At 40.1% G+C, this 26,536-nt stretch overlaps 1 protein-coding gene and 50 non-coding genes across 51 annotated transcripts; 1 reads left to right on the top strand and 50 right to left on the bottom strand.

The window, feature by feature from the left end:
• Window positions 1–93: 93 nt before the first annotated feature.
• trnav-aac (transfer RNA valine (anticodon AAC)) lies at window positions 94–166 on the bottom strand. Its single transcript has one exon. It is a non-coding gene; the product is annotated as a tRNA-Val (tRNA).
• Window positions 167–462: 296 nt separating this feature from the next.
• On the bottom strand, window positions 463–535 carry trnav-aac (transfer RNA valine (anticodon AAC)). The gene has a single exon. It is a non-coding gene; the product is annotated as a tRNA-Val (tRNA).
• Window positions 536–646: 111 nt separating this feature from the next.
• Window positions 647–719, bottom strand: trnav-cac (transfer RNA valine (anticodon CAC)). Its single transcript has one exon. It is a non-coding gene; the product is annotated as a tRNA-Val (tRNA).
• A 112-nt stretch (window positions 720–831) lies between these two features.
• On the bottom strand, window positions 832–904 carry trnav-cac (transfer RNA valine (anticodon CAC)). The gene has a single exon. It is a non-coding gene; the product is annotated as a tRNA-Val (tRNA).
• A 111-nt stretch (window positions 905–1,015) lies between these two features.
• On the bottom strand, window positions 1,016–1,088 carry trnav-aac (transfer RNA valine (anticodon AAC)). The gene has a single exon. It is a non-coding gene; the product is annotated as a tRNA-Val (tRNA).
• A 111-nt stretch (window positions 1,089–1,199) lies between these two features.
• trnav-cac (transfer RNA valine (anticodon CAC)) lies at window positions 1,200–1,272 on the bottom strand. Its single transcript has one exon. It is a non-coding gene; the product is annotated as a tRNA-Val (tRNA).
• Window positions 1,273–1,384: 112 nt separating this feature from the next.
• Window positions 1,385–1,457, bottom strand: trnav-aac (transfer RNA valine (anticodon AAC)). Its single transcript has one exon. It is a non-coding gene; the product is annotated as a tRNA-Val (tRNA).
• Window positions 1,458–1,568: 111 nt separating this feature from the next.
• Window positions 1,569–1,641, bottom strand: trnav-cac (transfer RNA valine (anticodon CAC)). The gene has a single exon. It is a non-coding gene; the product is annotated as a tRNA-Val (tRNA).
• A 111-nt stretch (window positions 1,642–1,752) lies between these two features.
• trnav-cac (transfer RNA valine (anticodon CAC)) lies at window positions 1,753–1,825 on the bottom strand. Its single transcript has one exon. It is a non-coding gene; the product is annotated as a tRNA-Val (tRNA).
• A 111-nt stretch (window positions 1,826–1,936) lies between these two features.
• Window positions 1,937–2,009, bottom strand: trnav-cac (transfer RNA valine (anticodon CAC)). Its single transcript has one exon. It is a non-coding gene; the product is annotated as a tRNA-Val (tRNA).
• A 112-nt stretch (window positions 2,010–2,121) lies between these two features.
• On the bottom strand, window positions 2,122–2,194 carry trnav-cac (transfer RNA valine (anticodon CAC)). The gene has a single exon. It is a non-coding gene; the product is annotated as a tRNA-Val (tRNA).
• A 112-nt stretch (window positions 2,195–2,306) lies between these two features.
• On the bottom strand, window positions 2,307–2,379 carry trnav-aac (transfer RNA valine (anticodon AAC)). The gene has a single exon. It is a non-coding gene; the product is annotated as a tRNA-Val (tRNA).
• A 295-nt stretch (window positions 2,380–2,674) lies between these two features.
• Window positions 2,675–2,747, bottom strand: trnav-uac (transfer RNA valine (anticodon UAC)). The gene has a single exon. It is a non-coding gene; the product is annotated as a tRNA-Val (tRNA).
• Window positions 2,748–2,858: 111 nt separating this feature from the next.
• On the bottom strand, window positions 2,859–2,931 carry trnav-uac (transfer RNA valine (anticodon UAC)). The gene has a single exon. It is a non-coding gene; the product is annotated as a tRNA-Val (tRNA).
• A 111-nt stretch (window positions 2,932–3,042) lies between these two features.
• Window positions 3,043–3,115, bottom strand: trnav-aac (transfer RNA valine (anticodon AAC)). Its single transcript has one exon. It is a non-coding gene; the product is annotated as a tRNA-Val (tRNA).
• A 297-nt stretch (window positions 3,116–3,412) lies between these two features.
• Window positions 3,413–3,485, bottom strand: trnav-aac (transfer RNA valine (anticodon AAC)). The gene has a single exon. It is a non-coding gene; the product is annotated as a tRNA-Val (tRNA).
• A 111-nt stretch (window positions 3,486–3,596) lies between these two features.
• Window positions 3,597–3,669, bottom strand: trnav-cac (transfer RNA valine (anticodon CAC)). The gene has a single exon. It is a non-coding gene; the product is annotated as a tRNA-Val (tRNA).
• A 111-nt stretch (window positions 3,670–3,780) lies between these two features.
• trnav-cac (transfer RNA valine (anticodon CAC)) lies at window positions 3,781–3,853 on the bottom strand. The gene has a single exon. It is a non-coding gene; the product is annotated as a tRNA-Val (tRNA).
• Window positions 3,854–3,964: 111 nt separating this feature from the next.
• Window positions 3,965–4,037, bottom strand: trnav-cac (transfer RNA valine (anticodon CAC)). The gene has a single exon. It is a non-coding gene; the product is annotated as a tRNA-Val (tRNA).
• Window positions 4,038–4,149: 112 nt separating this feature from the next.
• Window positions 4,150–4,222, bottom strand: trnav-aac (transfer RNA valine (anticodon AAC)). The gene has a single exon. It is a non-coding gene; the product is annotated as a tRNA-Val (tRNA).
• A 479-nt stretch (window positions 4,223–4,701) lies between these two features.
• Window positions 4,702–4,774, bottom strand: trnav-cac (transfer RNA valine (anticodon CAC)). The gene has a single exon. It is a non-coding gene; the product is annotated as a tRNA-Val (tRNA).
• Window positions 4,775–4,886: 112 nt separating this feature from the next.
• Window positions 4,887–4,959, bottom strand: trnav-cac (transfer RNA valine (anticodon CAC)). The gene has a single exon. It is a non-coding gene; the product is annotated as a tRNA-Val (tRNA).
• A 112-nt stretch (window positions 4,960–5,071) lies between these two features.
• trnav-cac (transfer RNA valine (anticodon CAC)) lies at window positions 5,072–5,144 on the bottom strand. Its single transcript has one exon. It is a non-coding gene; the product is annotated as a tRNA-Val (tRNA).
• Window positions 5,145–5,255: 111 nt separating this feature from the next.
• Window positions 5,256–5,328, bottom strand: trnav-cac (transfer RNA valine (anticodon CAC)). The gene has a single exon. It is a non-coding gene; the product is annotated as a tRNA-Val (tRNA).
• A 111-nt stretch (window positions 5,329–5,439) lies between these two features.
• On the bottom strand, window positions 5,440–5,512 carry trnav-uac (transfer RNA valine (anticodon UAC)). Its single transcript has one exon. It is a non-coding gene; the product is annotated as a tRNA-Val (tRNA).
• A 295-nt stretch (window positions 5,513–5,807) lies between these two features.
• Window positions 5,808–5,880, bottom strand: trnav-uac (transfer RNA valine (anticodon UAC)). Its single transcript has one exon. It is a non-coding gene; the product is annotated as a tRNA-Val (tRNA).
• Window positions 5,881–5,991: 111 nt separating this feature from the next.
• Window positions 5,992–6,064, bottom strand: trnav-cac (transfer RNA valine (anticodon CAC)). The gene has a single exon. It is a non-coding gene; the product is annotated as a tRNA-Val (tRNA).
• Window positions 6,065–6,359: 295 nt separating this feature from the next.
• trnav-cac (transfer RNA valine (anticodon CAC)) lies at window positions 6,360–6,432 on the bottom strand. Its single transcript has one exon. It is a non-coding gene; the product is annotated as a tRNA-Val (tRNA).
• Window positions 6,433–6,544: 112 nt separating this feature from the next.
• On the bottom strand, window positions 6,545–6,617 carry trnav-aac (transfer RNA valine (anticodon AAC)). Its single transcript has one exon. It is a non-coding gene; the product is annotated as a tRNA-Val (tRNA).
• A 296-nt stretch (window positions 6,618–6,913) lies between these two features.
• Window positions 6,914–6,986, bottom strand: trnav-aac (transfer RNA valine (anticodon AAC)). Its single transcript has one exon. It is a non-coding gene; the product is annotated as a tRNA-Val (tRNA).
• A 111-nt stretch (window positions 6,987–7,097) lies between these two features.
• Window positions 7,098–7,170, bottom strand: trnav-cac (transfer RNA valine (anticodon CAC)). The gene has a single exon. It is a non-coding gene; the product is annotated as a tRNA-Val (tRNA).
• Window positions 7,171–7,281: 111 nt separating this feature from the next.
• Window positions 7,282–7,354, bottom strand: trnav-aac (transfer RNA valine (anticodon AAC)). The gene has a single exon. It is a non-coding gene; the product is annotated as a tRNA-Val (tRNA).
• Window positions 7,355–7,465: 111 nt separating this feature from the next.
• trnav-cac (transfer RNA valine (anticodon CAC)) lies at window positions 7,466–7,538 on the bottom strand. Its single transcript has one exon. It is a non-coding gene; the product is annotated as a tRNA-Val (tRNA).
• A 112-nt stretch (window positions 7,539–7,650) lies between these two features.
• On the bottom strand, window positions 7,651–7,723 carry trnav-aac (transfer RNA valine (anticodon AAC)). The gene has a single exon. It is a non-coding gene; the product is annotated as a tRNA-Val (tRNA).
• A 111-nt stretch (window positions 7,724–7,834) lies between these two features.
• trnav-cac (transfer RNA valine (anticodon CAC)) lies at window positions 7,835–7,907 on the bottom strand. The gene has a single exon. It is a non-coding gene; the product is annotated as a tRNA-Val (tRNA).
• Window positions 7,908–8,018: 111 nt separating this feature from the next.
• On the bottom strand, window positions 8,019–8,091 carry trnav-cac (transfer RNA valine (anticodon CAC)). Its single transcript has one exon. It is a non-coding gene; the product is annotated as a tRNA-Val (tRNA).
• A 111-nt stretch (window positions 8,092–8,202) lies between these two features.
• Window positions 8,203–8,275, bottom strand: trnav-cac (transfer RNA valine (anticodon CAC)). Its single transcript has one exon. It is a non-coding gene; the product is annotated as a tRNA-Val (tRNA).
• A 112-nt stretch (window positions 8,276–8,387) lies between these two features.
• Window positions 8,388–8,460, bottom strand: trnav-cac (transfer RNA valine (anticodon CAC)). Its single transcript has one exon. It is a non-coding gene; the product is annotated as a tRNA-Val (tRNA).
• Window positions 8,461–8,572: 112 nt separating this feature from the next.
• Window positions 8,573–8,645, bottom strand: trnav-aac (transfer RNA valine (anticodon AAC)). The gene has a single exon. It is a non-coding gene; the product is annotated as a tRNA-Val (tRNA).
• A 295-nt stretch (window positions 8,646–8,940) lies between these two features.
• trnav-uac (transfer RNA valine (anticodon UAC)) lies at window positions 8,941–9,013 on the bottom strand. The gene has a single exon. It is a non-coding gene; the product is annotated as a tRNA-Val (tRNA).
• A 111-nt stretch (window positions 9,014–9,124) lies between these two features.
• Window positions 9,125–9,197, bottom strand: trnav-uac (transfer RNA valine (anticodon UAC)). The gene has a single exon. It is a non-coding gene; the product is annotated as a tRNA-Val (tRNA).
• Window positions 9,198–9,308: 111 nt separating this feature from the next.
• Window positions 9,309–9,381, bottom strand: trnav-aac (transfer RNA valine (anticodon AAC)). Its single transcript has one exon. It is a non-coding gene; the product is annotated as a tRNA-Val (tRNA).
• A 297-nt stretch (window positions 9,382–9,678) lies between these two features.
• On the bottom strand, window positions 9,679–9,751 carry trnav-aac (transfer RNA valine (anticodon AAC)). The gene has a single exon. It is a non-coding gene; the product is annotated as a tRNA-Val (tRNA).
• Window positions 9,752–9,862: 111 nt separating this feature from the next.
• trnav-cac (transfer RNA valine (anticodon CAC)) lies at window positions 9,863–9,935 on the bottom strand. Its single transcript has one exon. It is a non-coding gene; the product is annotated as a tRNA-Val (tRNA).
• A 112-nt stretch (window positions 9,936–10,047) lies between these two features.
• On the bottom strand, window positions 10,048–10,120 carry trnav-aac (transfer RNA valine (anticodon AAC)). Its single transcript has one exon. It is a non-coding gene; the product is annotated as a tRNA-Val (tRNA).
• Window positions 10,121–10,415: 295 nt separating this feature from the next.
• trnav-aac (transfer RNA valine (anticodon AAC)) lies at window positions 10,416–10,488 on the bottom strand. The gene has a single exon. It is a non-coding gene; the product is annotated as a tRNA-Val (tRNA).
• Window positions 10,489–10,599: 111 nt separating this feature from the next.
• On the bottom strand, window positions 10,600–10,672 carry trnav-cac (transfer RNA valine (anticodon CAC)). The gene has a single exon. It is a non-coding gene; the product is annotated as a tRNA-Val (tRNA).
• Window positions 10,673–10,783: 111 nt separating this feature from the next.
• Window positions 10,784–10,856, bottom strand: trnav-aac (transfer RNA valine (anticodon AAC)). Its single transcript has one exon. It is a non-coding gene; the product is annotated as a tRNA-Val (tRNA).
• Window positions 10,857–10,967: 111 nt separating this feature from the next.
• Window positions 10,968–11,040, bottom strand: trnav-aac (transfer RNA valine (anticodon AAC)). The gene has a single exon. It is a non-coding gene; the product is annotated as a tRNA-Val (tRNA).
• A 111-nt stretch (window positions 11,041–11,151) lies between these two features.
• trnav-uac (transfer RNA valine (anticodon UAC)) lies at window positions 11,152–11,224 on the bottom strand. The gene has a single exon. It is a non-coding gene; the product is annotated as a tRNA-Val (tRNA).
• A 1,516-nt stretch (window positions 11,225–12,740) lies between these two features.
• LOC148076625 (ras-associating and dilute domain-containing protein-like) lies at window positions 12,741–26,520 on the top strand. The gene is made up of 18 exons (XM_087793141.1): window positions 12,741–12,865; window positions 13,287–13,471; window positions 14,027–14,201; window positions 14,299–14,531; window positions 16,289–16,716; window positions 17,969–18,259; window positions 18,329–18,682; window positions 19,669–19,706; window positions 19,777–20,000; window positions 20,482–20,594; window positions 22,271–22,508; window positions 23,643–23,815; window positions 24,056–24,200; window positions 24,274–24,449; window positions 25,539–25,752; window positions 25,817–26,001; window positions 26,071–26,210; window positions 26,325–26,520. The coding sequence occupies exons 1-18, from the start codon at window positions 12,741–12,743 to the stop codon at window positions 26,413–26,415; spliced, it is 3,528 nt and encodes a 1,175-aa protein (XP_087649267.1). The 3' UTR covers window positions 26,416–26,520.
• The last annotated feature ends 16 nt before the right edge of the window (window positions 26,521–26,536 follow it).

Raw genomic sequence — 26,536 nt, 5'->3', positions numbered from 1 at the left:
GGAGGTTAACAACTTTATCTTTAAGGAAAGTACAAGTGTTACTAAGATGAAGCGTAACACCTTGAGCCCATCGTGGACCAGAGTTAAAAAAGATGTTCCCACCCAGTCTCGAACTGGGGACCTTTTGCGTGTTAGGCAAACGTGATAACCACTACACTATGGAAACAAACTGACAGTAAGAAATTGGAGGTTACAAACTTTATCTTTAAGGAAAGTATAAGTGTTACTAAGATGAAACGTAACACTTTGAGCCCTTCGTGGTCCAATGTTAAAAAGATGTTTCCACCCAGTTTTGAACTGGGAAACCTTTTGCGTGTGAGGCAAACGTGATAACCACTACACTATGGAAACAAGCTGAGAGGAAGAGATTGGAGGTTAACAACTTTATCTTTAAGGAAAGTACAAGTGTTACTAAGATGAAGCGTAAAACCTTGAGCCCTTCGTGGTCCAGTGTTAAAAAGATGTTTCCGCCCAGTTTCGAACTGGGGACCTTTTGCGTGTTAGGCAAACGTGATAACCACTACACTATGGAAACAAACTGACAGTAACAAATTGGAGGTTGCAAACTTTATCTTTAAGGAAAGTATAAGTGTTACTAAGATGAAGCGTAACACTTTGAGCCCTTCGTGGTCCAATGTTAAAAAGATGTTTCCACCCAGTTTTGAACTGGGGACCTTTTGCGTGTGAGGCAAATGTGATAACCACTACACTATGGAAACAAGCTGAGAGGAAGAGATTGGAGGTTAACAACTTTATCTTTAAGGAAAGTACAAGTGTTACTAAGATGAAGCGTAACACCTTGAGCCCATCGTGGACCAGAGTTAAAAAAGATGTTTCCACCCAGTCTCGAACTGGGGACCTTTTGCGTGTGAGGCAAATGTGATAACCACTACACTATGGAAACAAGCTGAGAGGAAGAGATTGGAGGTTAACAACTTTATCTTTAAGGAAAGTACAAGTGTTACTAAGATGAAGCGTAACACCTCGAGCCCTTCATGGACCAGTGTTAAAAAGATGTTTCCACCCAGTTTCGAACTGGGGACCTTTTGCGTGTTAGGGAAACGTAATAACCACTACACTATGGAAACAAACTGACAGTAACAAATTGGAGGTTACAAACTTCATCTTCAAGGAAAGTACAAGTGTTACCAAGATGAAGTGTAACACCTCGAGCCCTTCGTGGACCAGTGTTAAAAAGATGTTTCCACCCAGTTTCGAACTGGGGACCTTTTGCGTGTGAGGCAAACGTGATAACCACTACACTATGGAAACAAGCTGATAGTAAGAGATTGGAGGTTAAAAACTTTATCTTTAAGGAAAGTATAAGTGTTACTAAGATGAAGCGTAAAAACCTTGAGCCCTTCGTGGTCCAGTGTTAAAAAGATGTTTCCACCCAGTTTCGAACTGGGGACCTTTTGCGTGTTAGGCAAACGTGATAACCACTACACTATGGAAACAAACTGAAAGTAATAAATTGGAGGTTACAAACTTTATCTTCAAGGAAAGTAAAAGTGTTACCAAGATGAAGTGTAACACCTCGAGCACTTCGTGGACCAGTGTTAAAAAGATGTTTCCACCCAGTTTCGAACTGGGGACCTTTTGCGTGTGAGGCAAACGTGATAACCACTACACTATGGAAACAAGCTGATAGTAAGAGATTGGAGGTTAAAAACTTTATCTTTAAGGAAAGTAAAAGTGTTACTAAGATGAAGCGTAACACATTGAGCCCTTCGTGGTCCAGTGTTAAAAAGATGTTTCCACCCAGTTTCGAACTGGGGACCTTTTGCGTGTGAGGCAAACGTGATAACCACTACACTATGGAAACAAACTGACAGTAGCAAATTGGAGGTTACAAACTTTATCTTTAAGGAAAGTATAAGTGTTACTAAGATGAAGCGTAACACTTCGAGCCCTTCGTGGTCCAATGTTAAAAAGATGTTTCCACCCAGTTTTGAACTGGGGACCTTTTGCGTGTGAGGCAAATGTGATAACCACTACACTATGGAAACAAGCTGAGAGGAAGAGATTGGAGGTTAACAACTTTATCTTTAAGGAAAGTACAAGTGTTACTAAGATGAAGCGTAACACCTTGAGCCCATCGTGGACCAGAGTTAAAAAAGATGTTTCCACCCAGTCTCGAACTGGGGACCTTTTGCGTGTGAGGCAAATGTGATAACCACTACACTATGGAAACAAGCTGAGAGGAAGAGATTGGAGGTTAAAAACTTTATCTTTAAGGAAAGTATAAGTGTTACTAAGATGAAGCGTAAAAACCTTGAGCCCTTCGTGGTCCAGTGTTAAAAAGATGTTTCCACCCAGTTTCGAACTGGGGACCTTTTGCGTGTTAGGCAAACGTGATAACCACTACACTATGGAAACAAACTGACAGTAGCAAATTGGAGGTTACAAACTTTATCTTTAAGGAAAGTATAAGTGTTACCAAGATGAAGCGTAACACCTCGAGCCCTTCATGGACCAGTGTTAAAAAGATGTTTCCACCCAGTTTCGAATTGGCGACCTTTTGCGTGTGAGGCAAACGTGATAACCACTACACTATGTAAACAAGCTGATAGTAAGAGATTGGAGGTTAAAAACTTTATCTTTAAGGAAAGTATAAGTGTTAATAAGATGAAGCGTAACACTTTGAGCCCTTCGTGGTCCAGTGTTAAAAAGATGTTTCCACCCAGTTTCGAACTGGGGACCTTTTGCGTGTAAGGCAAACGTGATAACCACTACACTATGGAAACAAGATGACAGTAGAAGTTTGGAGGTTACAAAGTTTATCTTTAAGGAAAGTATAAGTGTTACTAAGATGAAGCATAACACATTGAGCCCTTTGTGGTCCAGTGTTAAAAAGATGTTTCCATCCAGTTTCGAACTGGGGACCTTTTGCGTGTAAGGCAAATGTGATAACCACTACACTATGGAAACAAGCTGACAGTAGAAGTTTGGAGGTTACAAAGTTTATCTTTAAGGAAAGTATAAGTGTTACTAAGATGAAGCGTAACACATTGAGCCCTTCGTGGTCCAGTGTTAAAAAGATGTTTCCACCCAGTTTTGAACTGGGGACCTTTTGCGTGTTAGGCAAACGTGATAACCACTACACTATGGAAACAAGCTGACAGTAGAAGTTTGGAGGTTACAAAGTTTATCTTTAAGGAAAGTATAAGTGTTACTAAGATGAAGCGTAACACCTCGAGCCCTTCGTGGTCCAATGTTAAAAAGATGTTTCCACCCAGTTTTGAACTGGGAAACCTTTTGCGTGTGAGGCAAATGTGATAACCACTACACTATGGAAACAAGCTGAGAGGAAGAGATTGGAGGTTAACAACTTTATCTTTAAGGAAAGTACAAGTGTTACTAAGATGAAGCGTAACACCTTGAGCCCATCGTGGACCAGAGTTAAAAAAGATGTTTCCACCCAGTCTCGAACTGGGGACCTTTTGCGTGTTAGGCAAACGTGATAACCACTACACTATGGAAACAAACTGACAGTAATAAATTGGAGGTTACAAACTTTATCTTCAAGGAAAGTAAAAGTGTTACCAAGATGAAGTGTAACACCTCGAGCCCTTCGTGGACCAGTGTTAAAAAGATGTTTCCACCCAGTTTCGAACTGGGGACCTTTTGCGTGTGAGGCAAACGTGATAACCACTACACTATGGAAACAAGCTGATAGTAGGAGATTGGAGGTTAAAAACTTTATCTTTAAGGAAAGTACAAGTGTTACTAAGATGAAGCGTAACACCTCGAGCCCTTCGTGGACCAGTGTTAAAAAGATGTTTCCACCCAGTTTCGAACTGGGGACCTTTTGCGTGTGAGGCAAACGTGATAACCACTACACTATGGAAACAAGCTGATAGTAAGAGATTGGAGGTTAAAAACTTTATCTTTAAGGAAAGTATAAGTGTTACTAAGATGAAGCGTAACACATTGAGCCCTTCGTGGTCCAGTGTTAAAAAGATGTTTCCACCCAGTTTCGAACTGGGGACCTTTTGCGTGTGAGGCAAATGTGATAACCACTACACTATGGAAACAAGCTGAGAGGAAGAGATTGGAGGTTAACAACTTTATCTTTAAGGAAAGTACAAGTGTTACTAAGATGAAGCGTAACACCTTGAGCCCATCGTGGACCAGAGTTAAAAAAGATGTTCCCACCCAGTCTCGAACTGGGGACCTTTTGCGTGTTAGGCAAACGTGATAACCACTACACTATGGACACAAACTGACAGTAAGAAATTGGAGGTTACAAACTTTATCTTTAAGGAAAGTATAAGTGTTACTAAGATGAAACGTAACACTTTGAGCCCTTCGTGTTCCAATGTTAAAAAGATGTTTCCACCCAGTTTTGAACTGGGAAACCTTTTGCGTGTGAGGCAAACGTGATAACCACTACACTATGGAAACAAGCTGAGAGGAAGAGATTGGAGGTTACAAACTTTATCTTTAAGGAAAGTATAAGTGTTACTAAGATGAAGCGTAAAACCTTGAGCCCTTCGTGGTCCAGTGTTAAAAAGATGTTTCCGCCCAGTTTAGACTGGGGACCTTTTGCGTGTTAGGCAAACGTGATAACCACTACACTATGGAAACAAACTGACAGTAACAAATTGGAGGTTGCAAACTTTATCTTTAAGGAAAGTATAAGTGTTACTAAGATGAAGCGTAACACTTTGAGCCCTTCGTGGTCCAATGTTAAAAAGATGTTTCCACCCAGTTTTGAACTGGGGACCTTTTGCGTGTGAGGCAAATGTGATAACCACTACACTATGGAAACAAGCTGAGAGGAAGAGATTGGAGGTTAACAACTTTATCTTTAAGGAAAGTACAAGTGTTACTAAGATGAAGCGTAACACCTTGAGCCCATCGTGGACCAGAGTTAAAAAAGATGTTTCCACCCAGTCTCGAACTGGGGACCTTTTGCGTGTGAGGCAAATGTGATAACCACTACACTATGGAAACAAGCTGAGAGGAAGAGATTGGAGGTTAACAACTTTATCTTTAAGGAAAGTACAAGTGTTACTAAGATGAAGCGTAACACCTTGAGCCCATCGTGGACCAGAGTTAAAAAAGATGTTTCCACCCAGTCTCGAACTGGGGACCTTTTGCGTGTGAGGCAAATGTGATAACCACTACACTATGGAAACAAGCTGAGAGGAAGAGATTGGAGGTTAACAACTTTATCTTTAAGGAAAGTACAAGTGTTACTAAGATGAAGCGTAACACCTCGAGCCCTTCATGGACCAGAGTTAAAAAGATGTTTCCACCCAGTTTCGAACTGGGGACCTTTTGCGTGTGAGGCAAACGTGATAACCACTACACTATGGAAACAAGCTGATAGGAAGAGATTGGAGGTTAAAAATTTTATCTTTAAGGAAAGTATAAGTGTTACTAGGATGAAGCGTAACAACTTGAGCCCTTCGTGGTCCAGTGTTAAAAAGATGTTTCCACCCAGTTTCGAACTGGGGACCTTTTGCATGTAAGGCAAATGTGATAACCACTACACTATGGAAACAAGCTGACAGTAGAAGTTTGGAGGTTACAAAGTTTATCTTTAAGGAAAGTATAAGTGTTATTAAGATGAAGCGTAACACATTGAGCCCTTCGTGGTCCAGTGTTAAAAAGATGTTTCGACCCAGTTTCGAACTGGGGACGTTTTGCGTGTGAGGCAAACGTGATAACCACTACACTATGGAAACAAGCTGACAGTAGAAGTTTGGAGGTTACAAAGTTCATCTTTAAGGAAAGTATAAGTGTTAATAAGATGAAGCGTAACACTTTGAGCCCTTCGTGGTCCAGTGTTAAAAAGATGTTTCCACCCAGTTTCGAACTGGGGACCTTTTGCGTGTAAGGCAAACGTGATAACCACTACACTATGGAAAGAAGCTGATAGGAAGAGATTGCAGGTTACAAAGTTTATCTTTAAGGAAAGTACAAGTGTTACTAAGATGAAGCGTAACACCTCGAGCCCTTCATGGACCAGTGTTAAAAAGATGTTTCCACCCAGTTTCGAACTGGGGACCTTTTGCGTGTGAGGCAAATGTGATAACCACTACACTATGGAAACAAACTGAAAGTAATAAATTGGAGGTTACAAACTTTATCTTCAAGGAAAGTAAAAGTGTTACCAAGATGAAGTGTAACACCTCGAGACCTTCGTGGACCAGTGTTAAAAAGATGTTTCCACCCAGTTTCGAACTGGGGACCTTTTGCGTGTGAGGGAAACGTGATAACCACTACACTATGGAAACAAGCTGATAGTAAGAGATTGGAGGTTAAAAACTTTATCTTTAAGGAAAGTATAAGTGTTACTAAGATGAAGCGTAACACATTGAGCCCTTCGTGGTCCAGTGTTAAAAAGATGTTTCCACCCAGTTTCGAACTGGGGACCTTTTGCGTGTGAGGCAAATGTGATAACCACTACACTATGGAAACAAGCTGAGAGGAAGAGATTGGAGGTTAACAACTTTATCTTTAAGGAAAGTACAAGTGTTACTAAGATGAAGCGTAACACCTTGAGCCCATCGTGGACCAGAGTTAAAAAAGATGTTCCCACCCAGTCTCGAACTGGGGACCTTTTGCGTGTTAGGCAAACGTGATAACCACTACTCTATGGAAACAAACTGACAGTAAGAAATTGGAGGTTACAAACTTTATCTTTAAGGAAAGTATAAGTGTTACTAAGATGAAACGTAACACTTTGAGCCCTTCGTGGTCCAATGTTAAAAAGATGTTTCCACCCAGTTTTGAACTGGGAAACCTTTTGCGTGTGAGGCAAACGTGATAACCACTACACTATGGAAACAAGCTGAGAGGAAGAGATTGGAGGTTAACAACTTTATCTTTAAGGAAAGTACAAGTGTTACTAAGATGAAGCGTAAAACCTTGAGCCCTTCGTGGTCCAGTGTTAAAAAGATGTTTCCGCCCAGTTTCGAACTGGGGACCTTTTGCGTGTTAGGCAAACGTGATAACCACTACACTATGGAAACAAACTGACAGTAACAAATTGGAGGTTGCAAACTTTATCTTTAAGGAAAGTATAAGTGTTACTAAGATGAAGCGTAACACTTTGAGCCCTTCGTGGTCCAATGTTAAAAAGATGTTTCCACCCAGTTTTGAACTGGGGACCTTTTGCGTGTGAGGCAAATGTGATAACCACTACACTATGGAAACAAGCTGAGAGGAAGAGATTGGAGGTTAACAACTTTATCTTTAAGGAAAGTACAAGTGTTACTAAGATGAAGCGTAACACCTCGAGCCCTTCATGGACCAGTGTTAAAAAGATGTTTCCACCCAGTTTCGAACTGGGGACCTTTTGCGTGTTAGGGAAACGTAATAACCACTACACTATGGAAACAAACTGACAGTAACAAATTGGAGGTTACAAACTTCATCTTCAAGGAAAGTACAAGTGTTACCAAGATGAAGTGTAACACCTCGAGCCCTTCGTGGACCAGTGTTAAAAAGATGTTTCCACCCAGTTTCGAACTGGGGACCTTTTGCGTGTGAGGCAAACGTGATAACCACTACACTATGGAAACAAGCTGATAGTAAGAGATTGGAGGTTAAAAACTTTATCTTTAAGGAAAGTATAAGTGTTACTAAGATGAAGCGTAAAAACCTTGAGCCCTTCGTGGTCCAGTGTTAAAAAGATGTTTCCACCCAGTTTCGAACTGGGGACCTTTTGCGTGTTAGGCAAACGTGATAACCACTACACTATGGAAACAAACTGAAAGTAATAAATTGGAGGTTACAAACTTTATCTTCAAGGAAAGTAAAAGTGTTACCAAGATGAAGTGTAACACCTCGAGCACTTCGTGGACCAGTGTTAAAAAGATGTTTCCACCCAGTTTCGAACTGGGGACCTTTTGCGTGTGAGGCAAACGTGATAACCACTACACTATGGAAACAAGCTGATAGTAAGAGATTGGAGGTTAAAAACTTTATCTTTAAGGAAAGTAAAAGTGTTACTAAGATGAAGCGTAACACATTGAGCCCTTCGTGGTCCAGTGTTAAAAAGATGTTTCCACCCAGTTTCGAACTGGGGACCTTTTGCGTGTGAGGCAAACGTGATAACCACTACACTATGGAAACAAACTGACAGTAGCAAATTGGAGGTTACAAACTTTATCTTTAAGGAAAGTATAAGTGTTACTAAGATGAAGCGTAACACTTCGAGCCCTTCGTGGTCCAATGTTAAAAAGATGTTTCCACCCAGTTTTGAACTGGGGACCTTTTGCGTGTGAGGCAAATGTGATAACCACTACACTATGGAAACAAGCTGAGAGGAAGAGATTGGAGGTTAACAACTTTATCTTTAAGGAAAGTACAAGTGTTACTAAGATGAAGCGTAACACCTTGAGCCCATCGTGGACCAGAGTTAAAAAAGATGTTTCCACCCAGTCTCGAACTGGGGACCTTTTGCGTGTGAGGCAAATGTGATAACCACTACACTATGGAAACAAGCTGAGAGGAAGAGATTGGAGGTTAAAAACTTTATCTTTAAGGAAAGTATAAGTGTTACTAAGATGAAGCGTAAAAACCTTGAGCCCTTCGTGGTCCAGTGTTAAAAAGATGTTTCCACCCAGTTTCGAACTGGGGACCTTTTGCGTGTTAGGCAAACGTGATAACCACTACACTATGGAAACAAACTGACAGTAGCAAATTGGAGGTTACAAACTTTATCTTTAAGGAAAGTATAAGTGTTACCAAGATGAAGCGTAACACCTCGAGCCCTTCATGGACCAGTGTTAAAAAGATGTTTCCACCCAGTTTCGAATTGGCGACCTTTTGCGTGTGAGGCAAACGTGATAACCACTACACTATGTAAACAAGCTGATAGTAAGAGATTGGAGGTTAAAAACTTTATCTTTAAGGAAAGTATAAGTGTTAATAAGATGAAGCGTAACACTTTGAGCCCTTCGTGGTCCAGTGTTAAAAAGATGTTTCCACCCAGTTTCGAACTGGGGACCTTTTGCGTGTAAGGCAAACGTGATAACCACTACACTATGGAAACAAGATGACAGTAGAAGTTTGGAGGTTACAAAGTTTATCTTTAAGGAAAGTATAAGTGTTACTAAGATGAAGCATAACACATTGAGCCCTTTGTGGTCCAGTGTTAAAAAGATGTTTCCATCCAGTTTCGAACTGGGGACCTTTTGCGTGTAAGGCAAATGTGATAACCACTACACTATGGAAACAAGCTGACAGTAGAAGTTTGGAGGTTACAAAGTTTATCTTTAAGGAAAGTATAAGTGTTACTAAGATGAAGCGTAACACATTGAGCCCTTCGTGGTCCAGTGTTAAAAAGATGTTTCCACCCAGTTTTGAACTGGGGACCTTTTGCGTGTTAGGCAAACGTGATAACCACTACACTATGGAAACAAGCTGACAGTAGAAGTTTGGAGGTTACAAAGTTTATCTTTAAGGAAAGTATAAGTGTTACTAAGATGAAGCGTAACACCTCGAGCCCTTCGTGGTCCAATGTTAAAAAGATGTTTCCACCCAGTTTTGAACTGGGAAACCTTTTGCGTGTGAGGCAAATGTGATAACCACTACACTATGGAAACAAGCTGAGAGGAAGAGATTGGAGGTTAACAACTTTATCTTTAAGGAAAGTACAAGTGTTACTAAGATGAAGCGTAACACCTTGAGCCCATCGTGGACCAGAGTTAAAAAAGATGTTTCCACCCAGTCTCGAACTGGGGACCTTTTGCGTGTTAGGCAAACGTGATAACCACTACACTATGGAAACAAACTGACAGTAATAAATTGGAGGTTACAAACTTTATCTTCAAGGAAAGTAAAAGTGTTACCAAGATGAAGTGTAACACCTCGAGCCCTTCGTGGACCAGTGTTAAAAAGATGTTTCCACCCAGTTTCGAACTGGGGACCTTTTGCGTGTGAGGCAAACGTGATAACCACTACACTATGGAAACAAGCTGATAGTAGGAGATTGGAGGTTAAAAACTTTATCTTTAAGGAAAGTACAAGTGTTACTAAGATGAAGCGTAACACCTTGAGCCCATCGTGGACCAGAGTTAAAAAAGATGTTTCCACCCAGTTTCGAACTGGGGACCTTTTGCGTGTTAGGCAAACGTGATAACCACTACACTATGGAAACAAACTGACAGTAACAAATTGGAGGTTACAAACTTTATCTTTAAGGAAAGGATAAGTGTTACCAAGATGAAGCGTAACACTTTGAGCCCTTCGTGGTCCAATGTTAAAAAGATGTTTCCACCCAGTTTTGAACTGGGAAACCTTTTGCGTGTGAGGCAAATGTGATAACCACTACACTATGGAAACAAGCTGAGAGGAAGAGATTGGAGGTTACAAACTTTATCTTTAAGGAAAGTATCATGTTACTAAGATGAAGCGTAACACCTCGAGCCCTTCATGGACCAGTGTTAAAACGATGTTTCCACCCAGTTTCGAACTGGGGACCTTTTGCATGTTAGGCAAACGTGATAAGCACTACACTATGGAAACAAACTGACAGTAACAAATTGGAGGTTACAAACTTCATCTTCAAGGAAAGTACAAGTGTTACCAAGATGAAGTGTAACACCTCGAGCCCTTCGTGGACCAGTGTTAAAAAGATGTTTCCACCCAGTTTCGAACTGGGGACCTTTTGCGTGTGAGGCAAACGTGATAACCACTACACTATGGAAACAAGCTGATACTAAGAGATTGGAGGTTAAAAACTTTATCTTTAAGGAAAGTATAAGTGTTACTAAGATGAAGCGTAACACCTTGAGCCCTTCGTGGTCCAGTGTTAAAAAGATGTTTCCACCCAGTTTCCAACTGGGGACCTTTTGCGTGTTAGGCAAACGTGATAACCACTACACTATGGAAACATACTGACAGTAATAAATTGGAGGTTACAAACTTTATCTTCAAGGAAAGTAAAAGTGTTACCAAGATGAAGTGTAACACCTCGAGCCCTTCGTGGACCAGTGTTAAAAAGATGTTTCCACCCAGTTTCGAACTGGGGACCTTTTGCGTGTTAGGCAAACGTGATAACCACTACACTATGGAAACAAACTGACAGTAACAAATTGGAGGTTACAAACTTCATCTTCAAGGAAAGTACAAGTGTTACCAAGATGAAGTGTAACACCTCGAGCCCTTCGTGGACCAGAGTTAAAAAGATGTTTCCACCCAGTTTCCAACGGGGGACCTTTTGCATGTAAGGCAAACGTGATAACCACTACACTATGGAAACAAGCTGACAGTAGAAGTTTGGAGGTTACAAAGTTTATCTTTAAGGAAAGTATAAGTGTTACTAAGATGAAGCGTAACACCTCGAGCCCTTCATGGACCAGTGTTAAAAAGATGTTTCCACCCCGTTTTGAACTGGGGACCTTTTACGTGTGAGGCAAACGTGATAACCACTACACTATGGAAACAAGCTGACAGTATAAGTTTGGAGGTTACAAAGTTTATATTTAAGGAAAGTTTAAGCGTTACTAAGAGAAACGTTACCTTAAATTAATTCAAGAAACAGTGAGTTAAGAATTCAACCGTCCAGAGGTATTTTGTGTGTAGTGGAGAGGACATCAGTGTAAAATATAGTCAAATATATCAAAGTAATTTTAAAGAGTCGTCACTATATCTAAAATGACATTCATAAATTAATAATCACAGTACATTCTGACATTTAACACGAATACATGTCAGCAGCCAGCAAACATGACGATGAAATAAGTATAAAAACATCAGCTCCTAGTGCCAGTAAACGTGGCCCTTATGCGACTGTAGCAACTAAATAAATTCCTACCTTATAAAACCTTAGTAAGAACATATGATTAAACATAACTAATAACGCAAATTATTTACACATGTTTTTGATTTAATACATTTTTCAAATTGGTGTATCTGTAAACAAGTATATTTAACAGTCCAATATGTTATGATGTCATTTTTAGTGTGTGTTTTGTTTGTCATTCAGTCACATGCATTACTTATGACTTTAATACTGCCTTTCACTTGTATAATGTAGATGCATTTGAAACTCTAGTGTAAACACTACAGTAGCACTCATTACTGAAGAGAACATGTTATTTTCTTGGTCTAACTTAAATTTTCAGTTATTCTTAACCTCTGATAACCTTAGACACATGCTTGATATAGAATCTACAAAATAAATGTGTCATACATTTCCATGTAGAAATATTGAGCTAATGCCTAATTTAATCAACTCTATTTGTAATTAAATATGATTAAGCAGGGATTATAGTGAGGATTACTCAATACACATTTTTAACCAGTAGAGGGGGACATTGTTCGGTTTTGAAAAAGCAGCGCATTTTTCCAAATGATTCGCTGTTTATATTTTCGCTTTTATCAGGAAAAAAAAACAAACTCCCCGCTTTATTTTAAAATAATATCTTGCACATTACTTTTCTTACATTCTTATTGTTTTGTTTTTTGTTTTTTTTTCAACAATTCAAACCACACGTTGAAGTGTGAAGGCTCTGAAGGGCAAACATCTGGACAGCGATGCATTTGTATTTAATTTTTAAAATGGTTCCTATTTATATAATACGCACAGATTCAATGACAACTATTAGAAAGCGAGAGAACACAGATGCCGGAGACAAACAGCTGGACGCGCGCAGGAAACATCTGCCGCTAGATGGACAGGCAGTGGCACCACGTGACTTTTTTCTTCTTTTTTTTAACCAAGCCTACAGAAACCGTTTATATCCCGGTGTCATGAACACAACCCTCGCAGAAAAATGGATCGAGCGATTTCTTCGGAGGAGATGCGATCTCTCCCTAAAAAGGGGCCACGATTTCCGAAAGCATTTCCAAGCAAGCGCTTCGTCAATCTTGGCAGAAAAAGAAGTGATGGTTCCTTACAGTGAGTAACTGTTTCACTTTCAACTCATACTGTTTTAATTGTCGGTTATTACTATTACTAACTATTGGTGTTTTTAATGTCAATACGATACGTTTACAACAGAAGAGGAATAACTTGACAAAAGAGAAAATCTATAAATATAATCAAATTAAATGGAGATCTCCCCAAGTAGTGTTTGGAAGTCTGGTTTGTGAAAAAACAAACAAACTATTCACTTATATATAATTTTGCAAATCCTTTTCGAAATGTCCCAAAAACATAAAAAAAATTAAATAATTTTCCACATTTTCGCTCAAATAACGTGAATTTGTTGTTTAAACAACTTTTTGCCCACATTTTTGTATAGAGTATAGAGTGTTTTGGTGGGTCTGCTTCAGCTTTTCACACATCGTTGTCACTTCTTTTCCTTTTGAATGTCAAGCTCATCTTCATCGACCGGTCCTTCAGCTGAAGCAGATGTGTCCATCAGACAGCCAAGGAAGAGCCGCCTCCATCGTCATGCCAACCGCCTGTCGGGGGTCTTCTTCCCTGCATCCGCCCCGAGTTCAGGGTCTTTGGTTTTGGGTCCAAGTGCCAGGTGGTCCCACTGGGATAAAAAGAGAAACTGTAAGTCCCTGTGATGGCATGCAATGATCTTCGTCCTATACATGTGGCGTATATTGAATTACACTTTTGTGTGTATATGTATTTGTTTATCTGAAGTCAAGTTTAAATCAAGAACTATGTTATCTTGCCCTTTAAAATATATACTTTATTGAATATTGTTTTGATTGTTTAAGCGCTTTGTGACCCTGGTCTGGAAAAGCGATATACAAATAAAAATGACTTACTTATTTAAAAATTATTTTCCAAAAACAGTGATTAAAGTAAAATGAACAAAAATGTAAGACTAGTAAAAATAATGAATTATGTTTCATGAACAAAACAAAAAAACATGTTTCACTGTTGAAAATAATTAATTGGATTCTGTTTTGTACACATTTAGAATAAACCTGTTTTATTTGAGTTTATTTTATTTTTCATGCACCAGATAAAAGCACACAGATAAACTCTAATTTTACGGTTGGCTAAGCAACACATTGAGTGCTACAGGAATAAATGTTATGCATGATCTTTGTGTGTCTGCCACAACAACATGTGTCAAACGTGTGCATCATGCAGCCACCCTGATAGATGATCTGGAACCTGACAACCACTGCGAGCTGTCCAACCAGATCACGGCACCTGGAATTCTGAAGGTGTTTGGAGGTGAGCTCTGCAGAGGCGCCCACTACAAGAGCGTCCTCGCCAGCACCAACTCCAGTGCAGCAGAGCTGGTCAAAGAAGCTCTGGACAGGTAAGATCAGACAGTTTATCTTGATAAGTTTGGGTGATATCTCGACATATCCATCCATATTCTCAAGCTAATATAAGGTCATTTCTCGTTTGCTCAGGTATGGTCTGGCCAAGGAGGAGTCGGAGTCGTACGTTCTTTGTGACACCATCGGCTCGCTCAGCAACCAACAGTGGAGGACTGAAGGGTTCAGAGCGGTGGGCAATAATGAGAAGCCCCTCCTGCTACAGTCGCTGTGGAAGCCGAGAGAGGGTCTTGCAAGAAGGTTTGAGATCCAGAAGAGAAGCTGGGTGGAGGAGCAGGCCTCCAAAGACAAAGACACCATCACAGCCGGTACAGTTTGAACTTGGTCAATTCTATACATATACAATGTTAAAAGCCCTTTTTTCTGGACTAATAAAGAAACCTGAACCCACACACACACACATGCAGACACACATATCGCACTACAACCCCTTATCTTTCCTCAACTCTAAACTTTCCACTGATATTCTAGCACGACCAGGGATGTGTACTTCCGGAGGTTTCCACTATCATTCGGCTGACTCAGCATGTGTGCAGCTGCTTCAGGTCGACTGTGGCAAACACACGTTTTAACATCTCAGCTGCAAAAACCCTTTTTTTGTTATCAGTGTCAACAATAATATTTCCGAATCAATATTCCAGCCATTATTTGGACTTCCCAGTCTAATGATGATGCTCAGAAATGTTTTTTTTTATGCTCTAACTTCCTGACCATCCCTGGGATCCTTCCTGTTATTTGTAATGGTTTAAAGTTGTTTCAGGACTTTATTTGGGCGTTGGACAGTCAAAACTAGGTTGTACAGCCAAATACGGCGTCATTTTCGTAGATGATCTATGTGGATTTATTTAGCCACTTGCTGACAAGTCTTGTTTTAAAGTTAAATAATTGTGTGGTTAAAATTATACTTTAACTTGAATATCTCACGGGCTGTAATCTAGAGACCCAGGTGCGGAAGAAGTCAGATTTCTAGGTTGGATAAAAATCTTTTAATCACAGTAATCCAGTCCATAAAATCTAAAAAGTATCCTCAAAAATTCAAAATCCAAGGAAAGACGTCAAGAAAAGGAAAGATAAAAACCCGAAACATAAAACAGGCGCCCAGACGGGAGGCTTCATGTGTTTCATTGAAAAGCGAGGGAGCCAAAGCTTTGTCAGGAGACGTAATACTTTGGTGGAACCTTCTGGAAAAAGATGCTCCTTATGAATGGGAGGAACCTGCCAATCAATCAGCCCCAACCATGCACGCCTGCCTGCGTCTGTTACAGAGAAAAAATAAAAGCGTCACATGGTCACCATGACAGAATACAAATAAACATGAAGATAAATAAATGCGCGGCAGGACTTATACCTGGATATAAATAAATAAAGTAAAAGTAAATAAATATATATAAACCCCTCCATGTGGATTATCAATAATAATTACAATTATTAATAATAATTCATGATAATATTTTCATTAATCTAAGCTCATCATGACTCTCTGTTTTTCAACCGTTTTTTTGTTATGATAATCACAATTTATATCTTCATTCAAGTGATTTCTGATAACCTACTAATCTTCTTTTTGCTTCTAAACTAAAATGGGAACACTTTTTTGGGGCCTGCAATCGGAATATTTCATCATAATCTGGCTAATGATATTTCACAATATAGTGTCATCCTGGGAGTCATTTTTAAGTTCAGCTCTGAAAGTGACAACATTCTCCTCAGTTGGTTAATAAAACCTCACTTAGACATTACTAACATTATATTCTCATTTAACTTCAGGTATTGAATGACCTTGATTTTTTGGGGGCTTCCTGGGAGATTTAAGAATAAAGTTGCAGCTGTTAAAGTAGTAAAAGTGTTTTTATTTTGATGTAATAATTGCTAACAGGTAAATGCTCTTCTGAAGCTAACTTGAAAGGTTGGTGAAAACTACTTGACAATGACAGGTTTAATAGTTAAATATTGTTTATATTTACAACATGGTGCTGCTGCCATTGTCATTGTCAAGTGTCAAAAAGATTTATTAAACATCATTATTGCATTATGTATTCTTAATATAGTTATTTTATTCCTGTAGGAATCAATGCTCAGGCTCGCAGGCTGCAAAAGAGCCACTCCAGAGTCAAGTCCACCCTCATGGAGAAGACAGCATGTGACACAAAGGACGAGAGGACGAAAAGAAGTGTGTTGGATTTATCCCATGTCGGTCAAAGCAAAGACGAGCCGATCCGTTGTCTGGAGGACACCCCAGAGCAGGAGTCTACTTGTCCAACACAAGGCTTTAAAGAAGATTACACTGAGCTTACATCTGCACCAGAGGAAGAGAGTGGGCTTCGGGACAAAACAGAGACCCTCTGTCCATCAGAGTCGGCGGGCGAGAGGGAAGCAGAGGAGTCGGAGAGGGAGGAGACGGAGAGCAGCGATGACAACAACACACAGTTCTCCATTCACCCTCCTCACGATTGCCCTTACCTCCTCCTGCTGCAGGGATTCAGCCTCGCACAGGTACATCATTCATGCTCCTCATTGCTATTCTGCCGTCCCCGATCAGAAGCGTTAGCTAAGCAAACACAGGGGGGTCCTGTGGACCCCGAACTGAATTGAAGCATGTGGAAGTTTGGGCTCATTTCAGCCCACAGAAGCATGAATTCAGCCAAGTATTCATTCTTCCCCGCCGGTGATATGTATTCTCTTCAACATGACCCCCCGTCTCAAACCTTCACTGTGAGGTCTGTAGTCTGCTCTACTTATACACCTAGAAACATTTTTCTCTAAAATTTAATTGTATGTCATCATTCAATGAAGCTTTTTAGAGCTACTGGATTCACACAAAAAGACTAAACACAACAAATTCACCAAATGAAGGTGTCAAAACCAAAGCTTGAACTTATTGTTGATGATTCCCTCAGTGTTAAAAAAGTGCAATTGCAATTTTTTGAAAACTCCAGAACCAGGTTTTTATAAAACTGGACAAAGTAAGTAGGTAAGTCTTTTTAATTTGTGCAGTGCCTTTCACAGACCAGGGTCACGAAGCCTTTAAACAACAGAACACAGTTAAATTTAAAATATATACATTCAAAAACTTTAAAAGGCGAAAACAACACAGTGACAAACACAGCCACCCCAAGAAAATTAAGAAAAAGCCTGCTCAAATAAAAAGGTCTTAAGATAGAGGGAGAGGAAGATCGTTCCAAAGCTTAGGAGCAACAGATTCTGAACCACAGACCTCAGAGCCCGAGCTGGGGTGTAAGGCTGGATCAGATCAGTTGTTGGGTCAGTTTCACGAGTTTACCTCCTGGAAATGTCAAAAAGACTCTCAGTATTTTCTACATTATGGAAATGAATGCAAGTGCTGTCTTCGACCGACATGAGGATGATTGGGCGGGTCTAGCACTGTTCAAATTATTTCCAGAGACCGTGTGAGAAACTCATCACAGAAAGTATGTTGTGAGGTTCTCTTCTTTAAAGAACCAAACAACAACTACATCATGCAGGCTTAACAATTTAAACAAAGTAAACTATTTTGCAGACTATAATAAAAAACAAGGCTATTGTCGAAGCAAACTATTTGGAATATGTTGATGATGATCTTCTAAAGACATGAAGTTGCACGTGTCAAATGCATGTTGAAACGTCATTATTGTTTTCTGGAATTCAGACATTATTCAAGTGTTTATGGTCTTAAGATAAACCATATTTAGTGATATGTATCAGTATAGAATTATATGACAAAATGGATACTTATACCTCTTTGCAGGACTTTGTCATGTACCTGCTAACAAACCGCAGCATTCTTATTGGAAGCTGGGAGGACACCGGGAACAAATCGAAGCCTGACATCATCCTTGCGTCGCCCGACATCCTGCCCAAACACTGCTGTCTCCATCACAGCAGCGACTCCGGTCCCGTTCTCCTTCGCCCCTGTCAGGGCGCCGCGGTCATGAGGAACGGTGAGGTTGTGAGAGAGGAAGTGCAACTGGTGCCGGGGGATGTCATCGGACTTGGCCACAACTACCTGTTTCTTTTCAAGCATCATTTCAATACCAAGGTAATGGAAACTTTAAGGATCAAGCTGAGTTTTTAAATTTTCTAATCATCTCTTTTATTATAAACGAAGGAAGCAACAAGTGCTGGAGTTCACTCGAGTGTGTCTCCTGGATTAATGTGGCACACAAACTCTGTGACTGAAAGAAAGGAGAAAATCACTCCCAGCTTGTGCTGGATCAACTCCCCTCCCTTCCTCAGCTCGCCAGAGGGACACTTCTTCACAGTGAGCTACCAGACTGAAGATGAAGCTAGAATCATCTGCGAGATAGCCGCAATGGGGGGCCGCGTAACAGAGGAGAGACCACCGTTGTCCGCCGCCTTCCTGCTGTGTGTGTGTCTTCAGTGCTCCTCATCCAGCCTTCAGACTTCAGACCTGAGGAGACTCCTTCTCCTCACTGCAAGTACAGTCCAGAGCTCTGTGTGGGTGAGTTGCTGGAACAGAAGTCCCACTGAGCACATATGTTCCAGTATTAATCATCTATTTTTCCAGTTAGACCAAATCTGTGGCTAAAAAAAAAGTACTTTTGATCCCATAACCACATTTAATTCTCACTAAAATCTGCCACATATTAGATTAAAAATAAATGAACAATAAGCGATGGATGATCAAAAAGATTTTTACTGGGAAAGCAATGGAAAGATTTGGTGGCATCATTTTGAAAGACATAACCGTTCCAAAATGGAATGATTTTCAGAACATAACTCTGCAAAACTGACTTATTTAGTAGAAACATCTGCCATCAATAGCAAAACGAGAAGAAAAAGACGTAAGAACTGTGATTCAAGGAGTCGTCTAATTGTCTGTGTTCATGAGAAACATCTGCTTTGGAGAAGCCATTTGAAACCCAACCTTCAAGTCACATGGGAAACATGACTTTTGTGTTGAATTTATTTCAAAAGTATCAATGTAAACATCTACAATTTAAATGAACGTACAAACATCTGGACAAGTGTTTGGGGAAAAAAGCCATCATCAGTTGAATACATGTGTTCTTTATGCGTTTAAAGCAGCACTATGTAACATTTGTACCTTTTTCTTTTCAACATTTTCAGTGATTATTGATATCATTTTGAACATCCAAGACCTATTGGGTCAAACTCTCTAATGGGCTTCTGTACACATCTTTCCCTGTGAGAAACCTGTGCTACTTTGTGGCAGTTAGTCAGAGCTGCAGTTGCATTCATTTCTATTGCAGTCAATTATGATCTCATGACAATTCAGTTACCAAGTTTTAACAGTGGAGGGAGCCAGAAACAAATATAGTCAATAGCAGTGCTACTTTAATTGTGTCTCTAAACGCATCTGGTGGGTTATTTTTTCGTTTTTTATTTACCTTATGGAAAGCTTTAGAAATGTGTGATGTGAAATGTAACGTAGAACTTCAACCGACTGATCTGTCCTCCTTTCAGAATTACTCAAAGATACTGGCAGCTGCTCAGCCTGAAGTGTGAGCTAACCCTTCTTTGATCTTCTTCTCCCACCGTTCACTTTCTAAAACACTTCTTTTTGCTCAGCAGTTTGGGTGTTGACACTGACCAACCGCCTCCCTTGGACCTGAAGGAACTTATCTCAGGACTACGCCCCCTGGTGACATGGCTGTCTAGCAGCTTGGAATTGTTGCAGTTCATCCAGAACAATTTGCCGAAGATTATACAACTAAGAGCAAATAACCACCAACAATGTGTGGAAGTAGAGGCAAGTGAGAAGCAAGGAAGCTTGGGCGACCCTTTTTTTTCGTCAGGTAATTATAGTTTTATATTTATATGTATATTTTAAAAACTTAAAATAGTTACTTAAAAGTATTAAGACTGTATGTTTTTTTGTCGTCAGAAAGGCTGGTCTGAGAGATATTTAAATTGTAGGGCCACCGGTTAAGATCGTGCACGACACAACAAAAAGTGAATGGACTTTTTTTTGTGAAGAGAGGGTTATTTGAGTATTATTTATTTCATAAATGTTGTTTTTTATTTCCTGCTTTTTTTCTGTGAAGCGCCCAGAGAGGGTTATTTGGTAATGTGTGTTCGGGAAAGCAAGACATTTTCACATTTAGACACTCCTGCGATCATCACACTTTTTCTGTTACAAACTGAACCCGGCCCCCCATCAGAGAAGGTGAAAGTTATGTGGCAAAAAGTTTAGGGATCCCAACACTAAACAAATAGAAGTTTAAATGAGCGTGTTGGCAACTTTTTAGTCTTAACTTGTATTTCCATGTCTTCCAGCTGCTGTAGAACTTCATCTATCTCAGGTTCAATCAGCCAGTGAGGAGACCATGTCTGTGCTGGAGGAAGTCATCATGCTCTGTTTCCAGCAGAGCGTTTACTATATCACTAAGGTGAGAATGATTGCTCGAGAACATATATATATATATATATATGGACTAGCTGAAATCCCTGGCATTGCCCGGGTATAAAAATGACATTTGAAAACCAAATAAAACAAAAGGAACTCCGAAGAGCAGGAGAGAAGTCACTAGGTCACCGTGTCATGGTTCATCGGGCCAGTGATTGTTGGTTCCATGGGTGGCTTTAAATAAATAACTTGAGGGGAAAGTGAAAACTCCTCTGGCAGTTTCCTGACAGACTACACTGTGGGCTCAGAGACCAGACTCTGGTGCCAGACAGTGGGGGTCTTTGTGAGGAACGGGAGAAGGTGAGTGAAAGTGATGCACAAGGATCTTTCATCACAAATGACACTTCAAATGAGGAGCTGTGAAGAACTAATGGATTTAAAAAACCCATCATTCTACAAAAGGAAAGTAAACAGTAGCAGGAAGATGAGCGTCGTCTTTTGGTCATTTTATACAACATTATACAACAAGTCTTTTTAAACATCTCGATCCATAAAAAAAAAAAGTGAAAAGAAATCTCACTTTGTCTCAGATATTATCGGTTAAACCATCCTGGACTTTTCTGAACAGGATATTTTCATAATTTAAAAAGAATAAATGATCAATAGGTAGAAACAAGCCATTATTTACCGGAGCGAAAACCAAACTTTTGGTCCAGTTGACATTTAACATTTCCAGTTATTGATATTCCGATCTGCAGTCTCCAGCTTAAGTCAGGAAATCCAAGGAACCACCCAGAGTAGAACTGTACTTGGAACATTTCAGACAAATTTCCATTAGAGGGTGTGGGTTCCAGCCAGAGCCAGAAAAGAACCACAAGGAAACATGAATTAACTTCCTTTGTTGGTGACCAGACGGGACATAATGGCATGATGTTTGAGCCGACCTCGATGACTTCGAATAGATTAATGAAACTTTTAGTAGTGGGTTACCAGAGACTCCATAAACATCCCCTTCCTATAGAGTTTGACCTTTTTCTGAAATCTTACTCCCTAGTTTGTGGTTAAAACTGAAGAGGGATTTAGCGTCAGAGCAAATTGTGAAAACTATTTAAAGCTTTGAATTTGTTGGTATCGTGTCCTGTTCATCCGCACAATATGGGTCTAAAAGTTGTGGAATGAAACACAAAGGCGCCACTGGTGAGCAGCTATTTGAGCATTGTGATGGAGGCTCATTCTGCCAGGCTTGTGGTCAGACTGTGTGTACTTGCTCATCACAATCATCGCACAAATGGGCAGTCAGCGCAGGACACACACACTGTGAGAAAATCCGATCCTTGAATGCCTGGTACAAGTCCAGATTGTTCAAGAGTTGAATGAATGAATCTCCGCTTGTAACATGTTTCCAAGTGGATCGTGAGGTTCTCACAGCTCTTCTTTCCATGGTCTCATGTTTAGGGAGTGGTACGCTCGCTCAGCCGTCCTATGGCTGCTAAACGCTTTACAGTAATTGTAAGATGATCCTTGCCGTGTGGATTCCTGAAGAAATTCTCACTCAGCAGTCTTGTTCCAGCACTTTGCCAAGCCCACATGAGCCATATTCCGGTTTTCCAGGAATGTGGATCCACAACCAGGCTGGCCTCCGAAATGGTTGGAGGGTGTAAGAGAGTAGAAGGAGGATAATTAAGCAAACTGTGACCACAATCTTTTTTATCTCACTAGGCTCTCTACCCCATTCTTCTGGGCCTGTTGGACTGCAACCCGTTCAGAGAGAGCTCAGGCTCGTCGACGAGCGGTGGTCTGAAAACCCCCGATGAGCTAGAAAGACTTGTGGCTGTCATGAGCGAGACAGGGAGGCTACTGTCCGACTGCCAGCTGCACCCAGAGATGTCCTCGCAGCTCATGGCGTACCTCTTCTACTTCATCAACGCCTCGCTTTTCAATTCCCTCATGGAGAGAGGTACGAACATGTGTAGCTTTACATCTACGACAAACTATACTCCACCATATCCGGTGGGCTTGTTATGGAACACGCCCAGGTCAGAACAGAAACAAAGAAACTTCAAATTCCTGCAACATATAAATGGAGCAAACCATTAAAATAAGATTTCCACATGTGTATATATGTGTGTCAATGTTCAGGATAATAAGTGAATGAAAAAAAATGTTCTTTCCTCCCCCATTTGGAAAAAAAAAAGAAAAAACTTGGACTTGTTGGCTGACAATGTTCAGTGATAGATAAAAGCCGCCCTGGTCCGCTTAAACTTTATTAAACAAACATATCTTATTAAACTTGAAAAAACAGGGTCACTGTCAAAATCCTCTCTAAACCGTTTAGATAAAAAACTACACAAATTAAGTCTGATGCTAAACTTACTGAGTAAAGCTTACATTTTCTACTTCTAATGTGGTAAAACAAGATAGTTTTAATAATCCACTCTTTCCACAGTTCACACAAAGTCAGGCATTAGTTCAAGTCAAACTCACTTTTGGGTCCATTCAGTTCAAACTTTCCAAAGCTTCTTGTCAGTAATGATAGGGGATCTGAGAATCTCATGACTAGAGCCAGAAACAGATTTAGTTCAGGTCAAAGAGTGAGAAGTGGTCAGTTGTTTTAAACCACAACTGGGCCCAGTTCTTTAGTAGCTACAAGGAAACTCTCATCTCCACCATTGGGACTAATTTAATTCAGAGTTCATCTTAAGAGCAAACTGTGACTAATAACAGCTTCGTCCACTCTTCAGTCGCACGTTGATGAACGATGATAGATGGCTTTAAGACTTTCAACTCCAATATAAAGGCTTCAGATAAAAAATCTATAGTCTTGCAGCTCAATTATTCTACAATCTAATCGTCTGGTTCATAGTGAACTTTGATAACAATTACAGGATGTGGTATTCGTTCATTTATAATACTCACCACCAATTATTTGTGGCTGAAACATAACCTCACCAGTGCAGCATTGAAATATCCAGATTTGGCAACTTCAAGTAAACCATGAGCTGGGTCAGCTTTTTTTATTTTAATGTATGCAGAGTTGAAGGTTGTAATGTGCATAAATGTAAACTGTGACCTTGTGTTGATTGATGTTCAGGCTCAGACCCGGGCTTCTATCAGTGGTCCAGAGGTGTGTGTCTGCGGGCGAACATGGACCTCGTTCTGGACTGGGCTCACGCTGCTGGACTCGGGGATGTGGCCTTGGAACACACGCTCACGTTCTCCACTGCCATTAATCTACTGGCGACGCCTCGGAAGAATTTACTGCAGGTAACGTAAAAGAAAAACCTCTCAGACAACTAAAGTTCCTCGAGCGGCTATAATTTAAAAAACACAGGAAGGGAGTTCTGACTGTAAGTTCCTGAACGGTAGGATTTTGTTCCTTTTAAACTCTATAATGAGACAGAAAATACTTGAACAAATGGCTCCTCGCACACAGTACAGTTGTTTCTATTTTTTTGAAGATACATTTAATACATATTCTTTGGGTGCATGTGTGTGTTTTTCTAGACCACCTGGGCCACCCTCCGACGCGAACACCCCAGTCTGAGTCCGGCACAACTTCACCACCTGCTGAGTTTTTACAGTCCAGCGTCTCCTTGCAGACACATCTGGTCCCCGTCTGTCGGGGACCGAGCAGCAGCCCACGATGCTGGTGAGAGGTCCTCACAGCTCTGTACATAACATTCTTTCTCTGCCGTCATTCAACGTGAATGTGTTGTTCTCAGCGGACATCTTGGCAGACTTCGATGAGCATCATCCGCTGGTCCTTCCAGATGTTGGAGACGGTTTTCGTCTCCGAGGGACGGTCACCGATTCTGGCCTCACCGAACAACTTCATCTGCTGAAAGAGTTTATAAAAAACCTCAGCAACTCAAATTCACTCGCAGTTTTGTCAATGCAGGTAGTTTTTGTTTCTAATCAACTTTAATATTCATCCATTAGTCTTGTTCGACGTGACTATGGTCAACTACATGCTGCGTGATATTCTTCAAATTAATAGACAGATAGTCCGAGTGATCACATTTTTAATCTTATAGCAGTTTATGGTTTAGATGATCTTGGATAACAACACTCATTCATCTGACATCACAGTTCTATTTTTGTTCATCTTCGACAAATGTGAACATGATGATTTTTTTAAATATAAAAAGTGTACGGAGATTGTATATTGTCACCTCAGAATATATCATCTAGGTAATCCAGCTAATGTACCAGTCAGTTAGAAGTGCTATTAACTTTAAAAAATAAAATCATTAGTTTATCTATTATCTCTAGCTACAGGTTGGTAAAGAGTAATGACACTATATATTTTTTTTAAGATAAAATATTAATCGGATTATTAGACTTGAGAAAGTTCCTGTATGAGACCTCGGCTCCTGAAAGATTTGATGTCCTTGAAAAAAACATGTAAACTCTGGTTTATATGTAAACACTGCATGATGTGGATAAATAAATATTTTTATAAAAAGGAAATTGTAAACAAAATGTGAATAAACACACAATTTCAATGATTAAATGTATTAAACTTAATTTTCATTTTTGGAAATCGAATGCTATAATAACATTCCATGAGTAACTAAATAGACACAGGTAAAATGTCCTCATTCTTTTTTAAATAGCCTTAATATTACATTAACAATGACTTTCATTATCTTATTTGAACTCTCTCATTAAATTTACAATTAATGGTTTTGATTCTTTAAAATGCATTTTAACGCTTTGGGAGTTGTTCACTAGATATATCCATAATAGAGAAACTTCTGGATGAATGCACTTTTAAGAACAAGCGATAGGTGGCGCCAAATATTGTTGAGATTTCTTCAATCATAACCGCGAAACGAATGTTTGTTTGTCTTTTTCTTAGAAACATGACTTGATCTCTATTTTGTTTACACTTTTTTGTGACAGTGGAGATGTTTTATATCTCAGTATCCTGACTGAAGCTCAGCAGGACTTTTTAAAAACTAGACCTTCCATGTTTTTAATCTAGGAAACTTCTACTGAATGTCTGCAAGACTGTCAGAAATTTGCCTCCAACACTGCACCTAACATGGAGCCACAGTCTAAAGAGACGGAGAGAACTGAGGTCATTCAGTTTGACCTGGAAACCCACACAGAGAGGCCCAAACTAGCAGCAGATATTTGGGAAAAGTTTGACATCGACTCGTCTCCACAGGGTTCTGCAGATGAAACACTTGAAGAAGGTAAAGAGCTTCTGCACGTTTCATGGCTTTTAGTTTCTTCCTATAATGATGTTGTTAATCTTAGGTGGGTTGGTCTCCGAATGTCTCGCCGCGTTGAACGTCAACGGCGGCACCAGGAGAGGAATGTCAAATCTGATCGAAGAAGAAGAGGAGGAAGAAGAGCTTTTCCACTGCAACAAGGACAAGTTGTTCAGCCTGGAGCTTCGACGAGGCAGAAGAGGACTTGGTCTCAGTCTGGTCGACACAAGCGTAAGCCGGACTCAACACTCTTTCACAGTATAGGAGTTAACTTGGATGCGGGTTTTCTGGATGTTCCAGGAAACTTCTGTCAATGTTAAAGGCATGATCGTCCGGGCAGTGATTCCAGACTCACCTGCAGCTCGTTGTGGGAAACTTCTCCCCGGAGATCAGATCCTGGCGGTGAATGCAGTCAGTCTGATCGGTCTGGATTATCAAAGGTAACGCAATAACTAACCAATGACCCAGAACTCATGTCGACCCTGAGATCAAATCACCTTGATCTCATAGTATCGTGAACTATTTTTATTCACCTCTATCTCTGTGTCCTTCAGTGGGAAGAGGCTGATCCAGACGTCAGGAGACCTGCTGAGGTTGCTGGTTGCACGGTCGGACTGGACACATCAGATGATGACTCATCCGTAAATGTTTTATATTGTATTTTAATTTATGGAAAACTGCTGTTGCACTGAAAAACAACCCATTTGGATTTGGATGTTTGAAGCAAATAAAATGTCATGTATTCATCAACATCTTTGTGAAGTGA

The sequence above is a fragment of the Callionymus lyra genome, chromosome 6 (assembly GCF_982586985.1).
Source record: "Callionymus lyra chromosome 6, fCalLyr1.hap1.1, whole genome shotgun sequence".
Classification (NCBI taxonomy): domain Eukaryota; kingdom Metazoa; phylum Chordata; class Actinopteri; order Syngnathiformes; family Callionymidae; genus Callionymus; species Callionymus lyra.
This window is presented reverse-complemented; position numbering and strand designations above follow the sequence as displayed.